Raw genomic sequence first — 17,948 nt, forward strand, 5'->3', positions numbered from 1 at the left:
TCCCTCCATTCTCCTTTCTCTCTCTCTCTTTTTTTCTCTCTCTCCACTCTTTCTATGAGCTGGCAAAGCCTTTAAACAAAGTTAGATCAGTTCCCCCATTCAAATATAATTCATGAATATTAAAACAAGGAAGAGCGGAGATATGTATACAGTGCATTTGGGAAAACAATCACGCGCTGATAGTTGTCAACGTGACTATCATTTATATTCAGATTTGTTATTCACAGTGCACACCGCGTGTCCTCTAACTCAACTGATAAGGAGCTGCTCAGTATCCACCAGTATAACCTCACCATAATGCTCTTATCCCAAACATCCTTGATGATTCAATAGCACTTTTTGAACCTGTCTTTCCATTCTTGTATTATTGTCTTTTAGTGAAGGATAAGACAAAGCAGTCAGGTCTTGAAGGAAAACGTCTATGGAGACATCCTTGGAGTGACATTGATGATGTCTTTGAGAGAGGAGTGGCAGCTCTTCCTGAACATCTTTTCTTTGAGTTACAGGAATATAATATAATAAGTCTGACATTTTTTCAGAGAGACATACTGTACAGTATATATAGCAAAAGTTCAGAAAAGTCAGATAAATAACTCAATGTACTCTTTCACCCCATAACAGGTCGGAGTCGTGCTGCACTACTCGTCTCTGTCGACCATGCTGTGGCTCGGAGTGACGGCCAGGAACATTTATAAACAGGTGACCAAGAAGCCTCCGCAGAGCCAAGATGGTGACCCGCCTCCGCCCCCTAGACAGCCCCTGTTGAGGTAAGCACAAATGTCCTCGCAACCCTCCTCAACCCTGACTGCCTCTAGATGGAAAAATACACAAACGGCTGTGTGCATATGTGTTTTTGTGCCTGTGTGTGTGAGACCAGTATTTTTTTTAATCTTTCTTGCACTGTTATTGCTGCTTGCTGTGTGTGTAGATTCAGAGGCCAAGGACTGGTTCACTGCACAATTATTTGCTTTCTTATTTCATTTTTTTGTCAGTACATGGCCAGACTGAGACTGTGAGATGTAAGTAGAAGTCTCATACAATCACAGTCTATTCCTGTCCCAGCTTGTATTTATTATTTTTAAGCAGTGGTGAAGAAAGTATTCCGATCCTTTACTTGAGTAAAAGTACCAATGCAACAAAGTAAATATACTCCATTACAAGTAAAGGCGCTGCATTCAAAGTTCTGCAGAGAAATGGCCGCTGCGACATTAAATCACATAAAATTATTAGATTGTTGATGCATCAATGCGTAAGTAGCATTTTACTGTTGTAGCTGGTCAAGGTGGAGCTAGTTTTAAGTACTTTATATACAGTTAGGTAGTGTAGTCAAGTGGTTCCCAACCTAGGGGCCCCCTCCTAAGATAAATCTGGGGGGGTGGAATGATTAATGATGTAGGAAAGAAAAATAATGTTCTGCAACACAAATTTATATACTTGTAAATTTTTGCCATAGAAATATTTATATATTTATTTATTCTATGTATTTAGTTGTGTGTATGTTTGTTGGGTTACTTTGTCCTTCTCTCACCTACATATGCCGAGGTGTCTGTACTCGACTATGTATTTGCATTGATTATCTGCAGAGACATCCACAGTTAGTTTGCATTCTTTCAAGCCTCTGGCTTTGTTCACTCTGTAGTGACATAGCTGTCAGGTCTTCCTATTTACCCTATACCATTTGGCTCTCCTTGCAGATTTCTTCCACATGTGGTCATGTTAAGAAACTACATTTTTAATCTGAGTCACTATCTGCCACAAGGGAAGACGTTTAGGTTTTCAAAGGTAATGATTCACTTAAAGTGAAAATTAGGCTGATAAATGCTAGAGATTAGAGGAGTTGAGTGAATTCATTTTAATCAGTCAAATTCCTGAATTGAGGCCTTTTTAACTCTGACTCGCCCGTTAGAGGTGACGTGCAAACTGCTGCTTAGCAACAATAACTGACAGAGGGGTTGTATAAGACTGACAAGCATCTGTCTAGGGTCTCTATATAGCATTTTTTTGATGTCAGTTACCTTAATATGAATAACTACAGTATTACTGTCACTCATCAGTAGCACTCAGTAGAGCTTTTCCTGTCTTTCTCAGCTGAACTTGTGTGGTCATCCAACTATTTTGGATGATATATTTTAGTTGAGAAACAGTTTAACTGAAGCAGTTTAAATTAAACAACAGTTGGGTCAGAGGGAACTATAGAGGACTGACTAGGAGCTGTTTTAATATCATTACCATAAGCCCTGCCATCACCACTGCCTGTGGCTTTTAATGTTCTAGCCCAGTGATTCTCAACCAGGTGTGCTTGCACTTGTAATTGTATTAATTTTAAGAAAACAAAAATTATAATATGATTTATGATGATTTATGACGATTGGTGTGCTACTGATCTTTAGTAAATTACTTGTCACAGTAACCAAGCTCCCAGCCATGATGCACAGTACCCACCTCTCACCAACCCGAGTCAGCTGGAACACCTTAAGGCTATGAGATTGCATAAAAACTAGTTAGCAAGCGAGCAGAGAAGTACATTGTAGTTAACTAAAAGTAATAGATAAACATTTGAAATAGGTGGTCATAATGGTCAAACTTGACATAATTACCTCAAATTAATGGATAAACAGGTGAAATACAGTAGTTACCTAACAGTAAGAAACAGTAACAGTAAGAAGTTGAAATATTTAGCTAAAAGTAATGGATAAATGGCTGAAATAGTTAGCTACAAGTAATGGATAGTTTCAATAGTAAGCTAAAAGGAATGGATAAACAGGTGAAATACAAGTAATAGATATAGAGTTGAACAAAATAGCTAAAAGTAATGGATAGTTGAAATAGTTAGCAAAAAGTAATGGATGGTTGAAATATTTAGCTAAAATTAATGGTTAAATGGTTGAAATAGTTAGCTAAAAGTAATGGATAGTTTCAATAGTAAGCTAAAAGGAATGGATAAACAGGTGAAATACAAGTAATAGATATAGAGTTGAACAAAATAGCTAAAAGTAATGGATAGTTGAAATAGTTAGCAAAAAGTAATGGATGGTTGAAATATTTAGCTAAAATTAATGGTTAAATGGTTGAAATAGTTAGCTAAAAGTAATGGATAGTTTCAATAGTAAGCTAAAAGTAATGGATAAAATGGTGAAATACAAGTAATAGATATACAGTTGAACAAAATAGCTAAAAGTAATGGATAGTCGAAATAGTTAGCCAAAAGTAATGGATAAACAGTTAAAATATTTGGTATAGATGTATTATAAGAGCTGGATACTGGACTCAAAGATGGCACCCAGTCACTTGAGTGAAAATTGCTTGCCAAGCACATAAACCAAAAAAGCCTGACAATAATGTATATTTTTTTAGTTTAAAAATATTTAAGTTCCAATTCTGCAGTTTTCCCATAGGTATAGATAGGCCTACACATTCTTGCAGGTATTTGTTAGAGTAAAGTGTCTGGAATAGCTGAACTGGACGTGTAGTAAATGTTTTGGCTCAGTTATTCTGTTTGAGGCTTCCTACTACCCTGTAAGGTAAAAAGAATGGAGGGCAGATGAATGTCAGGAGGAGGAGGAGGAGGAAGGAAGGACAAAAAAGCGAATGACTTAAAAGAACCTGTTACTATGGCATCACCTCAATACTATAACTAATTACCTCAATCACCCAGGAGGCTGCTGAGCCAGGAGCTTTATCACACATCTAAATGTATTTAGCCTTTTGACCCATTTAATTCCTATTCGCTTAGATGCACACATCAGATTGAATTTCAGCTTTTTGTGATTTTTTCCCCCACTCATTCTCCATTTCATTCCTTTTCTGCTTACTCACGACATTTGGCATGTTTAAGAGGATCAGCTTTTGGACGCATATGGTGCTCTTCCTCTGCGGTGAGAAGGTGCTGTGTGAGCTCTTCTGCACATTGCAACTGTGCTGCAGAGCTGAACTCCAGAAGCTGCAACAAGAAATCCCTTTTAAGGGGAGGTTTGAGAGCGGAGGCAAACAGAGGGTGAACCTTAACAAATGCCTGTTTGTCATTTCATCTTTTATTCAGTTTTAGAGTGTCATTTTCTTAAAGTTGTTGGAAAATATCAAGTGCCATTTCAGTTGCCAGAATTTTCTTAAACTTTAAGAAATATTTTGAAGAAGATATAGTGGATGACCCCACACAAGAAAATTATTTAAGCATGTGGAGTTGCACTGGATATGAACCCTACTGGAATTCCTTATTCACTTGCTTTTAGACTTGCTGAGGTGTTTTAGAGGATTACTGTCACACATGTAGCACCCACATGGACATTTATCACGCATACCACCTGAAACTAATATCTATAAAAATCTGTAAAGGATCAGTATCAAATGTCTGGCATCATTAAAACAGGAATCTGCTCAATAATGTATTCCTGAAGAGTCACTGAAAGTCCCTGAGGATAAAAGCCCCAACAGATAAGGATCCCCTCAACCTATAAGCAGCACTTTCCTTGCAAAGTAAATCCTCAGACACCCGCGTGATTGGGTTTTAATATGGAAGGTTCTCGAGGCTCTCCCATCATGCACTGCTTGTGAATGAGATAATTTGTCTGGGGGAAGGCGAAGGGATCATGTGGCGCGGCAGTCGAGTTGATCCACAGTGATTGACTGTAATGCTCCCTGTCAGACAGGCTCATGCAATGAGACTTAGCAGCTGGAGACAAATCAATTTCTCCTTCTAGCATCCCCCCTCCCAACAACCAACCTATTCCTCCTCATCTAACGCATTGCCTGTCCCTCCACTCCTGACAGCATCTGATGGCATACCCAGCAGACCATCACACTGACCTTTGTCAGAAATCTGCTACACTGTGTTGGACCACACACCTTAAACACCTCTGTTCATGCTATTAACTGACAGTCTTCTGGTGTGATGGGTGCAGATCATTCCTCTAAAGTAATGCTTCACTTTGAGAGAATATTTTCCCTTCTTGTATAGAATCTAAAACATCTGTTGAATGTCACCACCAGCATTTCTCCCCAGCTGTCAATATTGATAATTGCAAATAGGCATATTCACTTCTTAAAAAGCAGAGTCTGAGACACAGAATAAAATAGCTTTACATAGATCTGCTTTTCTCTGGTTGTGGATGTTTTGGAAGTGCTATTTTTAGACTAAGCTTTTGAAAGGGAAATGGCTAGTATTAATGGCTGGCGATGCATGAACTATGAGATATGTGTATTCAAAAATGAAATGGTCTAGTGAAGTAGAACATCTCTCTGAAATCACAAAATGACCCATCACCACTGAAAAGAAAAACATGAAATGAATATACTAGACTATTACATGTTGAAGTTTTAAAGCAATAGTTTGGCATTTTCAGAAAGACGGTTATTCGCTTTCTTGCCGAGTCAGATGAGAAGACTGACACCACTCTCATATATGTCTGTTTAATAAAAGACTACAGCTAGCAGTCAGTTACCTTAGCTCAGTGATTGGAAACAGGGAAACAGCTAGCTTGGCTCTGTCCACAGAGTAACAATATCTGCCCAGGTAAGCAATAGTGCTTACCTGGTGTTAATTAGTGAGCTTTAGATGTGCTTGTAGGCAAATTTTGTTACCTTCCAACAGAGCCAGGCTAGCTGTTTCACCTGTTTCCCGTCTTTATGCTAAGCTTAGCTAACAGCTGTGGTATCAATCTTTTTTATTTAGCTCTCAGCAAGTAAGCTAATAAGCATATTTCCCAAAATGTTTAACTATTGCTTTAAATAAGCTTTCTTTCTTTCTTTAGGTATGGAGTTAGATCAGTCTCAATATTAATGAATGCACACAGGACTCACAAATGTATTTCAGGATTTCTATAAAAATGACTCACTGCACAAAAATATTTTTTAATGCATACAAAAATATGTATTGTTGTATATAAATGTAATAAAAATCCACAAAAAACACGGTTCACAAATGTATTTCTGATGCACACACAAATACTTCTTATTTTAAAGGTCCAGTATGTAACCATTTGAATACTGCTCGCCTCAGCCTCCTGTTCCAAGTGTGTGGGAGAAACTCGTGAAAAAATTGAAAGGCCCTATCTAGAGCCAGTGATTGATTTGTCTGTTCTGGGCTACTGTAGAAACATGGCGACTGCCATGGAAGAGGACCCGCTCCTTCTGTAGATAAAAATAGTTTATTTTCAGGTGATTATACACTAATGAAAACATACTTATGAATATTATATTCCATTTCTGCCAATAGCGCCTCCTAAATGTTACACACTGGACCTTTAAAAAAATATAATTGAAATTATCTGTATGGCTCCTTCTACTTCAGCCAAGCACATAAGCGTAGATTTTTTCAAATTTAAAGCAACTTTATTTTGGGCCTATAAAACTCAATGCTGTACAATTCAAGTTCAAGGGTGTCATTTAATGTGATCACGTAGCGTTACAATCATAGACAGTGTTGTGCAAGTTCACACTTGACAAGAGCTAGCTCAAAGTTCAGTTCACACAGATTTAAATGAACTAGTTCACTTCATAGTTCACAATTTTGAATTTTGAACTAAATTCACAGTACCAAAAAATTAACTAGTTCACATTTCTTCCGTTTTTTTCCTTTACAAAATGCTGTGAGTTTGACTTGAGTGGAGGAACTTTGTGGCTGATGGCTTGTGGGCTTACTCTTTAATGATTTCTTGTGATCATCATTCACTCAGATATTTCCCAAGACTGGTCAATGTGTTATTTCAAAATCTGTGACCCATCAGATTCTGTGACCCAAAACACCGGAATGCCGGGTGCCGTAACACACAGTGCGTGAGCGTCATTAACTCTCACAGGAGTAAACATTTGCACGTTCATGCAAACGAATGTGTTCAGTTCACCGTTCACTTAAAACATGAACACGTTCAATAAACAGCGCTCTCTGAGCACGTTCATGCACAACACTGTCCATAGACATATACACGATACACAATATTGCAAAATAACTTCTCAGCTGTGAAATGTTATTCCCTGTTTCTTAGTTTTTACATTTTCTTTGTTAGAACATTCAAAAGCAGCACAAAAGTCTGACATTTTCTACAATATGAACGGGTCAGAACCTGCTGCAAGCTGGCAGCGGCACAGACGCATCTCACAAGCCCGAATGCGGCATCTACTAGATATAGGCTACTGTGTATATCTAGATATACTGTGTATATCTATGGCGTTACATCTACCCGCTGGTCAACCTCAACATGTAGTGTGGTAGCTGCTCTCTACAAGTAAGTGATAACTCTAACGTTGTGCATGATTAAATATGTTTGAGTTATGAATGCTTGCTAAGTTAGTTAGCTAGCTAGCTAATGGATGATTCTAGGTTGTCTATCAGCATTATGTAGCTAACTTGTTAGCATTTTAACTCTTTGATCTCATTACCTGGCCACCTGTGCCTCCTCTCCCTCTCTGGTGCTACATTCCCCTTCTTGGATCTGATTAAATATAAGATACAACTTAGAAATAAAAGATAATCGCAACTAACTAGCAGCTCCAGTAAAAATAGTCTGATTATATGATGGCTAACGTTAGCCTAGCTAGCTTACAGTTCAGCTAACACAATGACACAGCAGAAAATAAGACTTTAATTAAATCATTTGACTCATGAGTGGTAGGGCCATAACAGTAGCATACCTCCTGTTAGGAAGAGATTCTTTCTCTTTTTGTTGTTGTCTTTTTTCGCTCCTCTTTTCATTTTGTACTATTGCAGTGTCCGTTCAAAATGTGTCTGTTCAGAACGGGCCGATTGCTTGACCTCGGTAGTGCTGCTTCAACACATAGAAAAATGACATGCATAGATGGACTAGGGGGTCACACTCAATATTTTCAGTAGGTTTTTTTTTGTTATTTGACTATTATGCACTTCATTTAGTAGTTTCCAGTTAGGTCCTTCCAAGTCATCAAATTTTATCCTGAGTAAGAATATCTACTCACACTAATCCAAATTCTTTTTCAGATTCCAGGGCTGGAATTAAGTCATTTCTAGGGAAAGCCACTTTGGCCTTTGATAAATACATATTGTAGGGCACCAAGGCCAAAACCAATGCTGTAATAACAATAAGTGATAATTACATTGTATGAAGACAAAACAGTATACAATCAGGTCAGATTAGGTCTCAGTGTATTGAAAAACAGTACTGAGTTAATGAAAACTACACTGAATCAAGCACATCATGTTTAATTAGTAAAGTAGTTTAAAAACACGCACATAAAGGGCAACCATTTACTGCATACTGCTGTTAGAAAGTGAGTACAATTAGCTGATAATTACCCTGATCAGCCACCATCAATCAATACAAACACATATTGTAGACTGTAAACCATTAATCAAACCAATAACTAACCAAAGTCAACCTCAGACAACCTTATCATACTTTAGGGGTTAACTAGTGTTTCTGTAATGGTGACAAAGCGTTAAGAAATATACATACAGTAGCGATTAATTAAATGGAAGCTCCCTGCGCTAATATTACGCCAACTCCCTTTAAGAAATATGACATATTAACAATTCCTTACGTGTCTGCAAAAACACATGACTTTAGAAACACAAGATAAAAGGTGTCCTATGTTGACAGTCTTCTTGTCAATTCGGCATCAATATAATCCATAAAGATAAACTGTACAAACTTAACATTTTGGATTTTGTTGCCTCAACTCACTACCAGCCTCCGTTGTTTAGCGGCGCTATTTTAGTGGGAGAACGTGGGAATGACAAAATTAAGATTTCTCACTAAAATACGTGCTGGTTGGTGGATCAGATACATGCCAAATTAAATACAGACTCATAACACTGTTAATTCACTGTCTATAATGTGTGTGACGGTATTTGAGGAGTTTTTTCGGACGTTACTAACTACCCGTGGCCGCTTCCCATTTGGTGCTGGATTGATATAGCCTACAGCAAGGTTTCTTTTGTTTAATTATATGATTTCAGCACGGATTTGTTGATGACAGAGACACTAGGAAACGTGAGTATTAATACTAGGCATGTTATCACTTACATTTCTGTGACTTGCTGTTCAGCTCTGATCTCCAGCTCTGTGTATACAGCAGAGCCCTAAGGCCCGCCCCACTGCTCCGCGCTCAGACACAGAGCTGATCTGCTTGCTGTTTATTCCAAGTTTATTAATATTAAATGTATTGTGTATTTAAAATGCACCAAGGTCGACATTGCACTCCCTCGGGTCCCCAGCAATACACCTGCAAAGTGTGAAGTCGTCCGGACAAACGGTTTTCGAGATATGCGAAGGAAAGACATACAGACATTTCTCACTTTATAGTTAGATGCAGTTACTGCTGTTGCTAGCACCGCTGGTGCTTGAAGACTCGGAAGGATGGGCGCAACCAAGTCTCACAAAACAGGGGAGGGGAGGGGTTGAAAATGTTTTATTCTTTGCTTGTTAATTACATTGAATCAAGAAAACCAACCACTTTATCATGTGTATTTGATATTTGAGGGGGTTGTACTGGCCGGTTTTGATTATTAGGGGTGTTACATTTATATATAAATCCTGAAATACATTTGTGAATCCTGTGTGCATTCATTAATATTGAGACTGATCTAACTCCATATTTAAAGGCATTCAGACATGCAGGGTTTTTGTTTAAAGGAGCAGTGTAAAAGATTTAGAGATATCTAGCGGTGAAATTTCAGTTTGCAACCCTTTCAATACTGCTGACCTCACCCTCCCCTTTCCAAGCGTGTAAGACGGGCCTATTCAATTGGCGGCCCATGGGCCACATCCGGCCCAGAAGCAACCTCCGAGTGACCCAGCATAAATATATCTGATATATGACAAAATAAATAAACTTGTTTAAGCTGAATACTTACATTACTGTTGCATAGTCCAGTTTTACCCATAAGCCTTTGCGCTGTGCTGGAGCTATATGACCATCAGTTGTCCCCAGCTGTGCTATGTATATACTGGACCAAGTCCAGGGAGAGGACAATTCATAGTCACAAAACAGAGGACAGTGCAAAAGCAGAGAAACAGGGATGAGAGGGGAGTCACTGTGTAGCTGCTGGCTAAAAGGCACTTCAGGGTCTATTTATATCGGATGATTGCTCACTCAAATGCACAACTCTGCATACACAGCCATTTTGTTAGAGTTTGAAGGCCTTCTTTAATAGAATGACCACCAAAAAAAACTATGTATGTATGTCAAAGTGTGCAAGACTTTGTGTGTGCGTTCACACAAGATTGAGAGCATTGGCAATCATTTTAATGTGAAGGAGCACCTTTTTGCATTAAAGCAGGTAAGCACATTTGATCACACATGCTATGCATTTTTTGCATGTACGCTACATGTGTTTTCTTGGGCACAGACCTGCAGGAAACACAAACAGGCTTTCCTAGATGGGATAAGGGGGAATGAGGGTTATAAAGCACAGGGTGCTTTAACATCCACTAGTTCTTCTCGTTTATGCTTATCTGGCTGACGGGTGTGTAAATGGCTTTCTGTTGGAGGAGAGTCCCCTGGGGGAACCATTCCACTCAGACACAGTGACAGGCCAGTAATACCCTCCCCCTCCAACCACCCCTCGCCAACCAGCCCAGACAAACATCTTGATTGTAATTGAATTTTTGGGACAGTGCTGTGTGACGGAGGACATATTGGGAGAGAGAGAGAAGGGATGGAAGGGAGGAAACTGAGGATGAAGATGGAGGAAGATGGAGTGGTGGAAAGGTTAGAGCAGTGACAGAGGTTGAGATTGAACAGGAAAAAAGAGGAAATAGCGTAGTGTTATATAGGAAAGTGGATGACAGTGGAGAGAGAGCGGACAAGGACAGTGCTGTAGGTAAAAATGGCTTAAAGGATACCAAAATACGTAACGATAATTAATAAGCCTCAGAGGCACCAAAATTATATAGCGTTAACACATTAATCGGCACAAAAATGATGAAGTAGAGTGATTCACTTCGGGCTATCAGAAATAATCAATATTTATATTAAATGATATAATCTAACTTGCATTAAATTCACCTTGAGGTACCACCCTTAAAGAAGGGAAATGATAGCCAGTTAATTAATTCAGTCTCATCAAATATACTAAACTATCAATTTGGAACTCTGATTAATAATTAAATTAAGAACTACAACCAAAATTACCATCAATAGCTAGTAAAGATAGAAGGGTTTTAGAGTTCTGAATAGTAGAGGTTGGCAGCATTCACTCTTGTGTAGCATTAAATAGACCAGCATGTATATTCAAAAGCATTTATTTACAAGATAATAAAACTGAAACACACAACAGGTAATCTAACTAAATGTACTTAACTAAAGAACAAAGGGAGTGATGCACACACAAATGCAGGTAAACTGTAAGGGCAATCCACTGCATCTGCATTTTTTAAAGTATTTTAGATGTCGGTCACTTGTCTGTTCTACAGAACAGATAAGCTTCCAATTTATCAAATGTAACAGACAGATGTGGTAACTGGTGATTATCAAGCTAACTTCAGCTTAGTGTCTGACGTGCAGTGCAGCAGTGAGTTTTCCTGCCTTCCAAAAACAGAAAAAGGATTTCTTTTTTAACTTTAATCAATAAAGGCCTTTTGATTTAGCACTGCACAGCAAACATACAACATGATCAGTCAATCATTCACCTCCTCACACATCTAACCTTGTTATCAATTAGTTACTAGATGACGGTTTAAACAGTTGCCTCACTCATTAAATACGCATATGCTGTGTAATGTAAAACCACTACTTTTTCCCTTAAGCTTAATAAGCCTAATATTATATGTCATATATTATATTTAATAAAAAATGAAATTATTTGGTCTAACATTTTTGGAGGTGCTCTTTATTTCAGGCAAGGCAGGGCACCTCAACTATAAATAAACCACACAAATCTCACATTTTCTATATGTTGATGAACTTGTTAAAGGCACAATAGGTAGTATTTTTCCGATTTCTCCGTAAATGCAAAATTCAAAGTTGGCCCCTCCTCCCCAGCTCCGAGCGAGACAGTCTCACATAGCCAGACCTATCTCCACACTTTCTACCTGTATACTCCTGATAGAGCTTATTTGATAACTGTTATGTTCGCTAAGTTTTTGATACTAGTGAGGCTGGTGAAAACAGTTTGTACTGCTGCTGTCCTGTCAGCTCCTCGGGAGCTGCGGTGCTGACAGGACAGCTGGTCCTGAGGACAGTGACACCACGATGAAGGTTGGAGTCAGTTTTGTTTGAAAGAATGGACACTTTGTAGCACTTATGTACTACTGGCTTTTCATGTCTGATGTGAATTCCCAGCATGATTGCAACAACTTTTGAAGTGTTTAGTATGCTTTGTATGGGAAGAGGAGAACCTCGCTATTGAAACCACACCGACTTGCTTGAAAATGTTGTCGTTTGTTTGGTTTGTCATTCAAGATAACTGCAGTCTGTATGGAATGAGAAAATATTCCAAGCCAACTAGAGGGTACAATCTCAAAATGAAAGTTTCTACCAGTATAAGTTGATTCATGTTGACATCTGACTGTCATAAACTTCTAAAGCTTGGGAAACAAAGTAGAATTTAAATTCATTGTCCCCTTCTGCTCAAATCCAGGTTTCGCTTCACGTCTCCTGAGCTGTTATGAACAGCAGATGCCGTAAATTGCAGCAATGAGTGCTGACAAGTTAATCTTGCTTACATTGACAGAAAACAGATTTGTTTTCATAGTAAATTTTACACTTTGGTTTGTAGCAAAGAAAACAAACTGTTGGTGTGATCGCACCCGTAGAGTGTGATCACAAACACACTCAAGCTCACAAGCTCAAAAGTTGCATGTCGATCTTCAGATTTTTTGGGATGTTCATATTTGAGGAAAGTGGGGAAAAGATTTCTGACAAATATGTTCTCAAGCCTGTTCCTCTGTGTCATTGTTTGTACTTCAAGTTGAGAAAACGCAGAGTTATTTGGGGTTAGTCTATAATCTTATCTGTCACTTTGTCTGTTTGGATCTTTTGGTTATTATCTTTCTCTTGTGTGTCTAAAACTATTTCTCAGTCACATTTTGACAGTGTGCTGTGGTAATCCAGATGTAAGATATAGGATTTGTAACAGTCTCATACTTTCTTATTCTCTCTCCCTCTTCTTTGTCCCTCTATCACCTCACAGATTTTATTTAGTCAGTGGTGGAGTGCCCCTCATCATCTGCGGGGTCACAGCAGCCGTCAATATAGACAACTACGGCAGCAAGGAGCAAGCGGCGTAGTAAGTCCTAGATTTGCTTCTGCTCTCAAGGTTGAATTACACCCTCTGTTGATTTTTTGCACCATCTATACACCTCCACATAGTGTTTTCCTCCAGGTGTTATTAATTATTTCCAGAAATAAACCTTGATTTCATTTTTTTAAAAACAAGGTTGCATGTGAGTATACATATAACTTTATTATATTAACATTATATTAATGCTGTTTGCACTGTGTGTACAGTATGTGATGTTGAAGCTAAAGGTTTCATTGGAAACCTGTTAAAACAAGTAGTAGAGTTTGAGTCGTTCAGTATTTCAGTTCTGCAGATTTTTTTAGAAATGTGAACAGAAATCAAAGTATTAAAATGCAGTGGTATTCATGTGTGTTGCAGCTGCTGGATGGCATGGGAGCCCAGCCTGGGAGCCTTCTTTGGCCCCGTGGCCTTCATCGTCCTGGTGACATGCATCTACTTCCTCTGTACCTTCATCCAGCTGCGGCGACACCCAGAAAAGAAGTACGAGCTCAAGCAGTTGCCGGAGGAGCAGCAGAGGCTGGCTGCCGTCGACGTGCCGACCCACTGCCACCAGGGAGCTGAGCCTGGGGCTGTTGCAGCCCCACCCAGTGGGAGTCACTGCCCCGCTGGCTGCCCAGGCATTCCCATTAACCCCGCACTGCTGGCCAATGAGCACTCCTTCAAGGCTCAGTTACGAACGGCGGCCTTCACCCTTTTTCTTTTCCTGGCCACCTGGACTTTCGGGGCGCTGGCTGTGTCACAGGGCCACTTCCTGGACATGATCTTCAGCTGCCTTTACGGTGCCTTCTCCGTCACCCTTGGCCTCTTCATCCTCATCCATCACTGTGCCAAGCGTGACGATGTCTGGCATTGCTGGTGTTCCTGTTGTCCCGGACGACGTGCCAATGCCTGCTCTGGCGCCCATGGGCCTGCTCAAGCACGCCCCAAGGTCAACGTGAATGGAGATACCCCCGGGCATGGCCACGGCCACAGCCACTGCCACCATGACTCGCCATGTCAGGGTAAAGCACTGATGAGCTGCGGCCATGGCAGTTTAGGTCACTGTAAACACGCCGCCCTTCCATCCTCGCAAAATCACGTGACGTGTCTGGCACCGGTGACGCCGTGCTGCGCCGCAATGCATAGCCAGCAGCTGATGGAAGAAGAGCCGGCGGCTACACACGTGCTGCTACATGCTGACCCAGAGGGTTACCGACCAGGTATCCAGCTGCACCCCTGCCTAAAGAGCAGCACCAGGACTAAAGGCAGACACTTCAGCCGCCGGGCCGGGGCCGGTGCTTGCGGAGCAGGGAGTGAGAGGGAGTACGCCTATCACATCCCCTCCAGCGTGGATGGAGGCAGCGTGCACAGCTCACACAGTGACAGCCCCCACAGCACACATGAGCGTCACACCCACATCTGTCCACATCTGGCCCACGAAGGCCACCATGATGGGCATCACACATGCCACGCCGCTACAGCCACCACGCACGAGGCCCTGGCATGCCATAATCCCTGCCACAGGCATATCTGCTGTGCCAAGGCAGACCTTTTCCCTTCGCTGTGCCCGGCAGAGGCAGGCGACACAGGCGTCTTCCTGTGTGGCTGCGGCAAAGTGGCCGAGCAGGACCCGACGGCAACACATCACCATCTGGAGATGCACGCCCCGCGCAGACAATCCTACCCCCAGAACCCGCCCAATCAGAATGGCATTCTAAAGGGGGGCCTGCATGAAGGACTCCTGTACACCTCAGACAGCACAGGGAATATACGCACTGGACCCTGGAAGAATGAAACTACTGTGTAGTGTGGGAAGGAAAAACAGGGGAAAAAGGCAGCACCCCTGCCTCGTCCCGCCAAAAATAAACCCTCGCCTCCCTTTCTAGAATTAAAAAAAAAAAAATGAATTGGACATTTTAAACATCACAATCAGCGTGGGATATTTTTATTTTAATGTCCTCATGTTTTTATGTGTGCTGTTTTACTGTACAGAAATCTGATATCATGTAAATGCTCCCTGAAGAGCATCCATACACAGTACAGAATCTCTTCCACCAAGAAGAATTTGTGAAATGTGTGTCACATCACCATCAGATGTAATTGAAGGTATTTCCACTGTTCCATATTACTACAGATCTCTATCTATATATATACAAGAAAATGAATGGTTGTATGTATGAATATGTGTGTTAGTGCTCAAAGGCAACACGCTGCAAGATTTTTTTACACTTTGAATCTGAATCCATCAAATAGTCTACAATGACAGTGAACCTCCAGTACTTTAAAGAACTCTTGGCATCCATGTTTTAGACGACTAAACCAGCAATTTTAGACTTCATGGGTATTTTTGCCATTCAGTCAAGCAACTGTGAATATCTACTAGAGATTTTCTAAATAATATACAAAGATACTGTCGCTTGCCAGAGATGTGTGGATGCCAGTTAAGTTGTGAAAATTCAAAGCAACAGAAAAAGAGAAGTGAAATTAAGCATCCTCTTCCAGGTTGGTATTGATCGTGCTGACTGTATGATGTCTTCACTGTTGTGTTTCTTTCTTCTGGAGAGAAGTAAATAACGGCAGCATCAACAGCAACAGCGTAGCCAATGTGAATAGAGAGTTGGTGTCATTGAGTCATTGGATCCAGCGTGATATTTATTAACACTGTGCCACATAGAGCGAGGTCCTCACAGCGAGTTCATTGCCAAACTGGTGTGCAGGTTTTTTATCCTCCTCAGCTCAGCTCGCACATGCTATCAGACATCAGCATATGATTCTTTACATTTTAGGGAAAAAAGAGTGTGAATGTGATTATAGAAGAAACAACAAGCTGCTTTGGGAAACTCGCCTGTGACTAATGTCCTATTATTTTCCCTAAATAAAAACATTTTGGCCAACCTAAACCACTATTAGCTAAAGCCACAAAATGACACATGGCAGAAATGAGTGCAAATGAAATCCCTTTATATTTTATTTATTTTTAAGCTCCAAAGCATGCATGCCTTGTTGTGTGTAGCTATCTGCTATTTTTTAACAGTGTAAATGAACGCTCATCCATGAATATATTATTTGCCTCGACTCGATACAACTGCTGCAACCTTGTATGTATAATTTTTGTCACACTCAGATTAAGCCTAGTTCCCAACAAATACTGTATTATTTCCCACTGGTAATCTCCATTTAACAAGACTTTAAGCTTAGTTTTATCCTAGAATCCAGTCCAGAAAATCATAATGCTCTTGGTTCTGCTTTGGTAGATAACTTGCGTCAGGAGAGGCCGAGGTTGAAGTATGGATAGTTTTTTTGTTACCATGAAGGTCACATTCTCTTTGAAGAATTGCCACTCAGAAGAGAAGGCAAAAGGCGCTCCATATTGATTTAGAAGCACTTGTTGTTTTTTTATGAATGATGATATTGAGTATGATTCTCCAGACAAAACCAGTCATACATTTCGTCAGAAAAGTCAAACGTAAAAAAAAAGAAAGTACATCCAAGCAGCACATATAATCTCACAGCAAACTCTGCTCTCGCGAAACCACCTCAGCATGCACACCATCTCTTTATCCATCTTGTGCACTCTTGTCTGTGTATATAGAATCAGTTTCTGATGAATTATTTTATATGAGATTTAAGATATTTAAGAATAAAATAAGTATATATGTAAAGAAAGTTGTATGGGGAAAAAAACTGACCCCTTAATGTTAATACTCAGTATCTGAGTTTAGAAATGTCCTTTTTGTTTTCAAATGCCTTTTTCTGTTGCAATTTTAGTTGACTTCATAAAGTATGCAGACTCGCCATGTGTTGTGAGACTTAACCTGTCATATCAGAAATAGAAATGCACTACCCATAAATAACGTTTGGCCTGCCAGAATATAATTTGTCACTTACAGTACATTTATCATAGAAATGTTTGTTCAGACAGAAATATCTGAATTAAAAAAGTGACTTGTGCAGAAAAGAAAAGAGAAATATTAATGTGATACTCCCTTTATTTGGACGGCAGGCTTTGAATAGTGAAAGGAGGCCCTGGTAGACATCAAAGATGATGCATGAACCTCATTGCTTTGCACAGGGCCACTGGAGTTATTTCCAGGGTCTGGGACAAAATGGGATATTATGGGCCCAACTTATGAGTTATAAAACAGTGGCCCACAATTGATCACATAATACAGGCTCCTTTGAGCCACCTTAGAGGCTGGCAGTCAGTGGCCCTGGCTTTACAGTTATTGGAAAGGGATTTGTAACAGTATCACAACAAAACATTTGAAATCAGCCTTTCTGGCCAAACCCACATTAAACTGAGAGAACATTGGTCTAGGTTTATTGCTGTACAACATGTGTATTTGCTGGTGGTGTGTCTTAGGAGCAGCCTGAGCTTTTCAGTGTCTGTGAGACGATGTGTTTGGTATCATAGGCCACCGTAAGCCAACTTCTCTGTTGTCATCAGTAGCAGATGTACTGCCCTAAACAAGCTTGCTGACTTAGTTTCGGCTCACCAGACGGCTGCTGGAATATTCACCTGTGGTACTGTGACAAAACCTAAAGCCAGTTTTCACTTTTTTCTACATTGACACAGATTCCAATAAATGTATTTTTTCACCATGCAACGGATGAGAGCATCTTTGGTTTGTGTTTGTGTGTGAGCCACGTGTGTAAAAGAGTAGAGAGTGCATTTAAACTTATATGACGATGAATGTGAGTGGAAGAAAAAGACAGTTTTTTCTTCTCAATTCTCGCCATAATGTGTTTATTTCTT

At 40.0% G+C, this 17,948-nt stretch overlaps 1 protein-coding gene across 7 annotated transcripts in view; it reads left to right on the plus strand.

Moving 5' to 3' along the window:
- The window catches only part of LOC122884563 (adhesion G protein-coupled receptor A1), a 166,350-nt gene extending 148,539 nt beyond the window's left edge, over window positions 1-17,811 (plus strand). For all 7 annotated transcript variants that reach the window (XM_044214628.1, XM_044214630.1, XM_044214629.1 and 4 more), the window contains 3 exons: window positions 622-767; window positions 13,103-13,198; window positions 13,571-17,811. In XM_044214628.1, coding sequence (XP_044070563.1) covers window positions 622-767; window positions 13,103-13,198; window positions 13,571-14,999 — 1,671 coding nt within the window. In that variant the 3' untranslated portion in view covers window positions 15,000-17,811. The remainder of the gene's footprint in view (window positions 1-621; window positions 768-13,102; window positions 13,199-13,570) is intronic.
- Window positions 17,812-17,948: the final 137 nt, after the last annotated feature.

This window comes from Siniperca chuatsi, linkage group LG11 (assembly GCF_020085105.1).
Source record: "Siniperca chuatsi isolate FFG_IHB_CAS linkage group LG11, ASM2008510v1, whole genome shotgun sequence".
In the NCBI taxonomy this organism is placed as follows: domain Eukaryota; kingdom Metazoa; phylum Chordata; class Actinopteri; order Centrarchiformes; family Sinipercidae; genus Siniperca; species Siniperca chuatsi.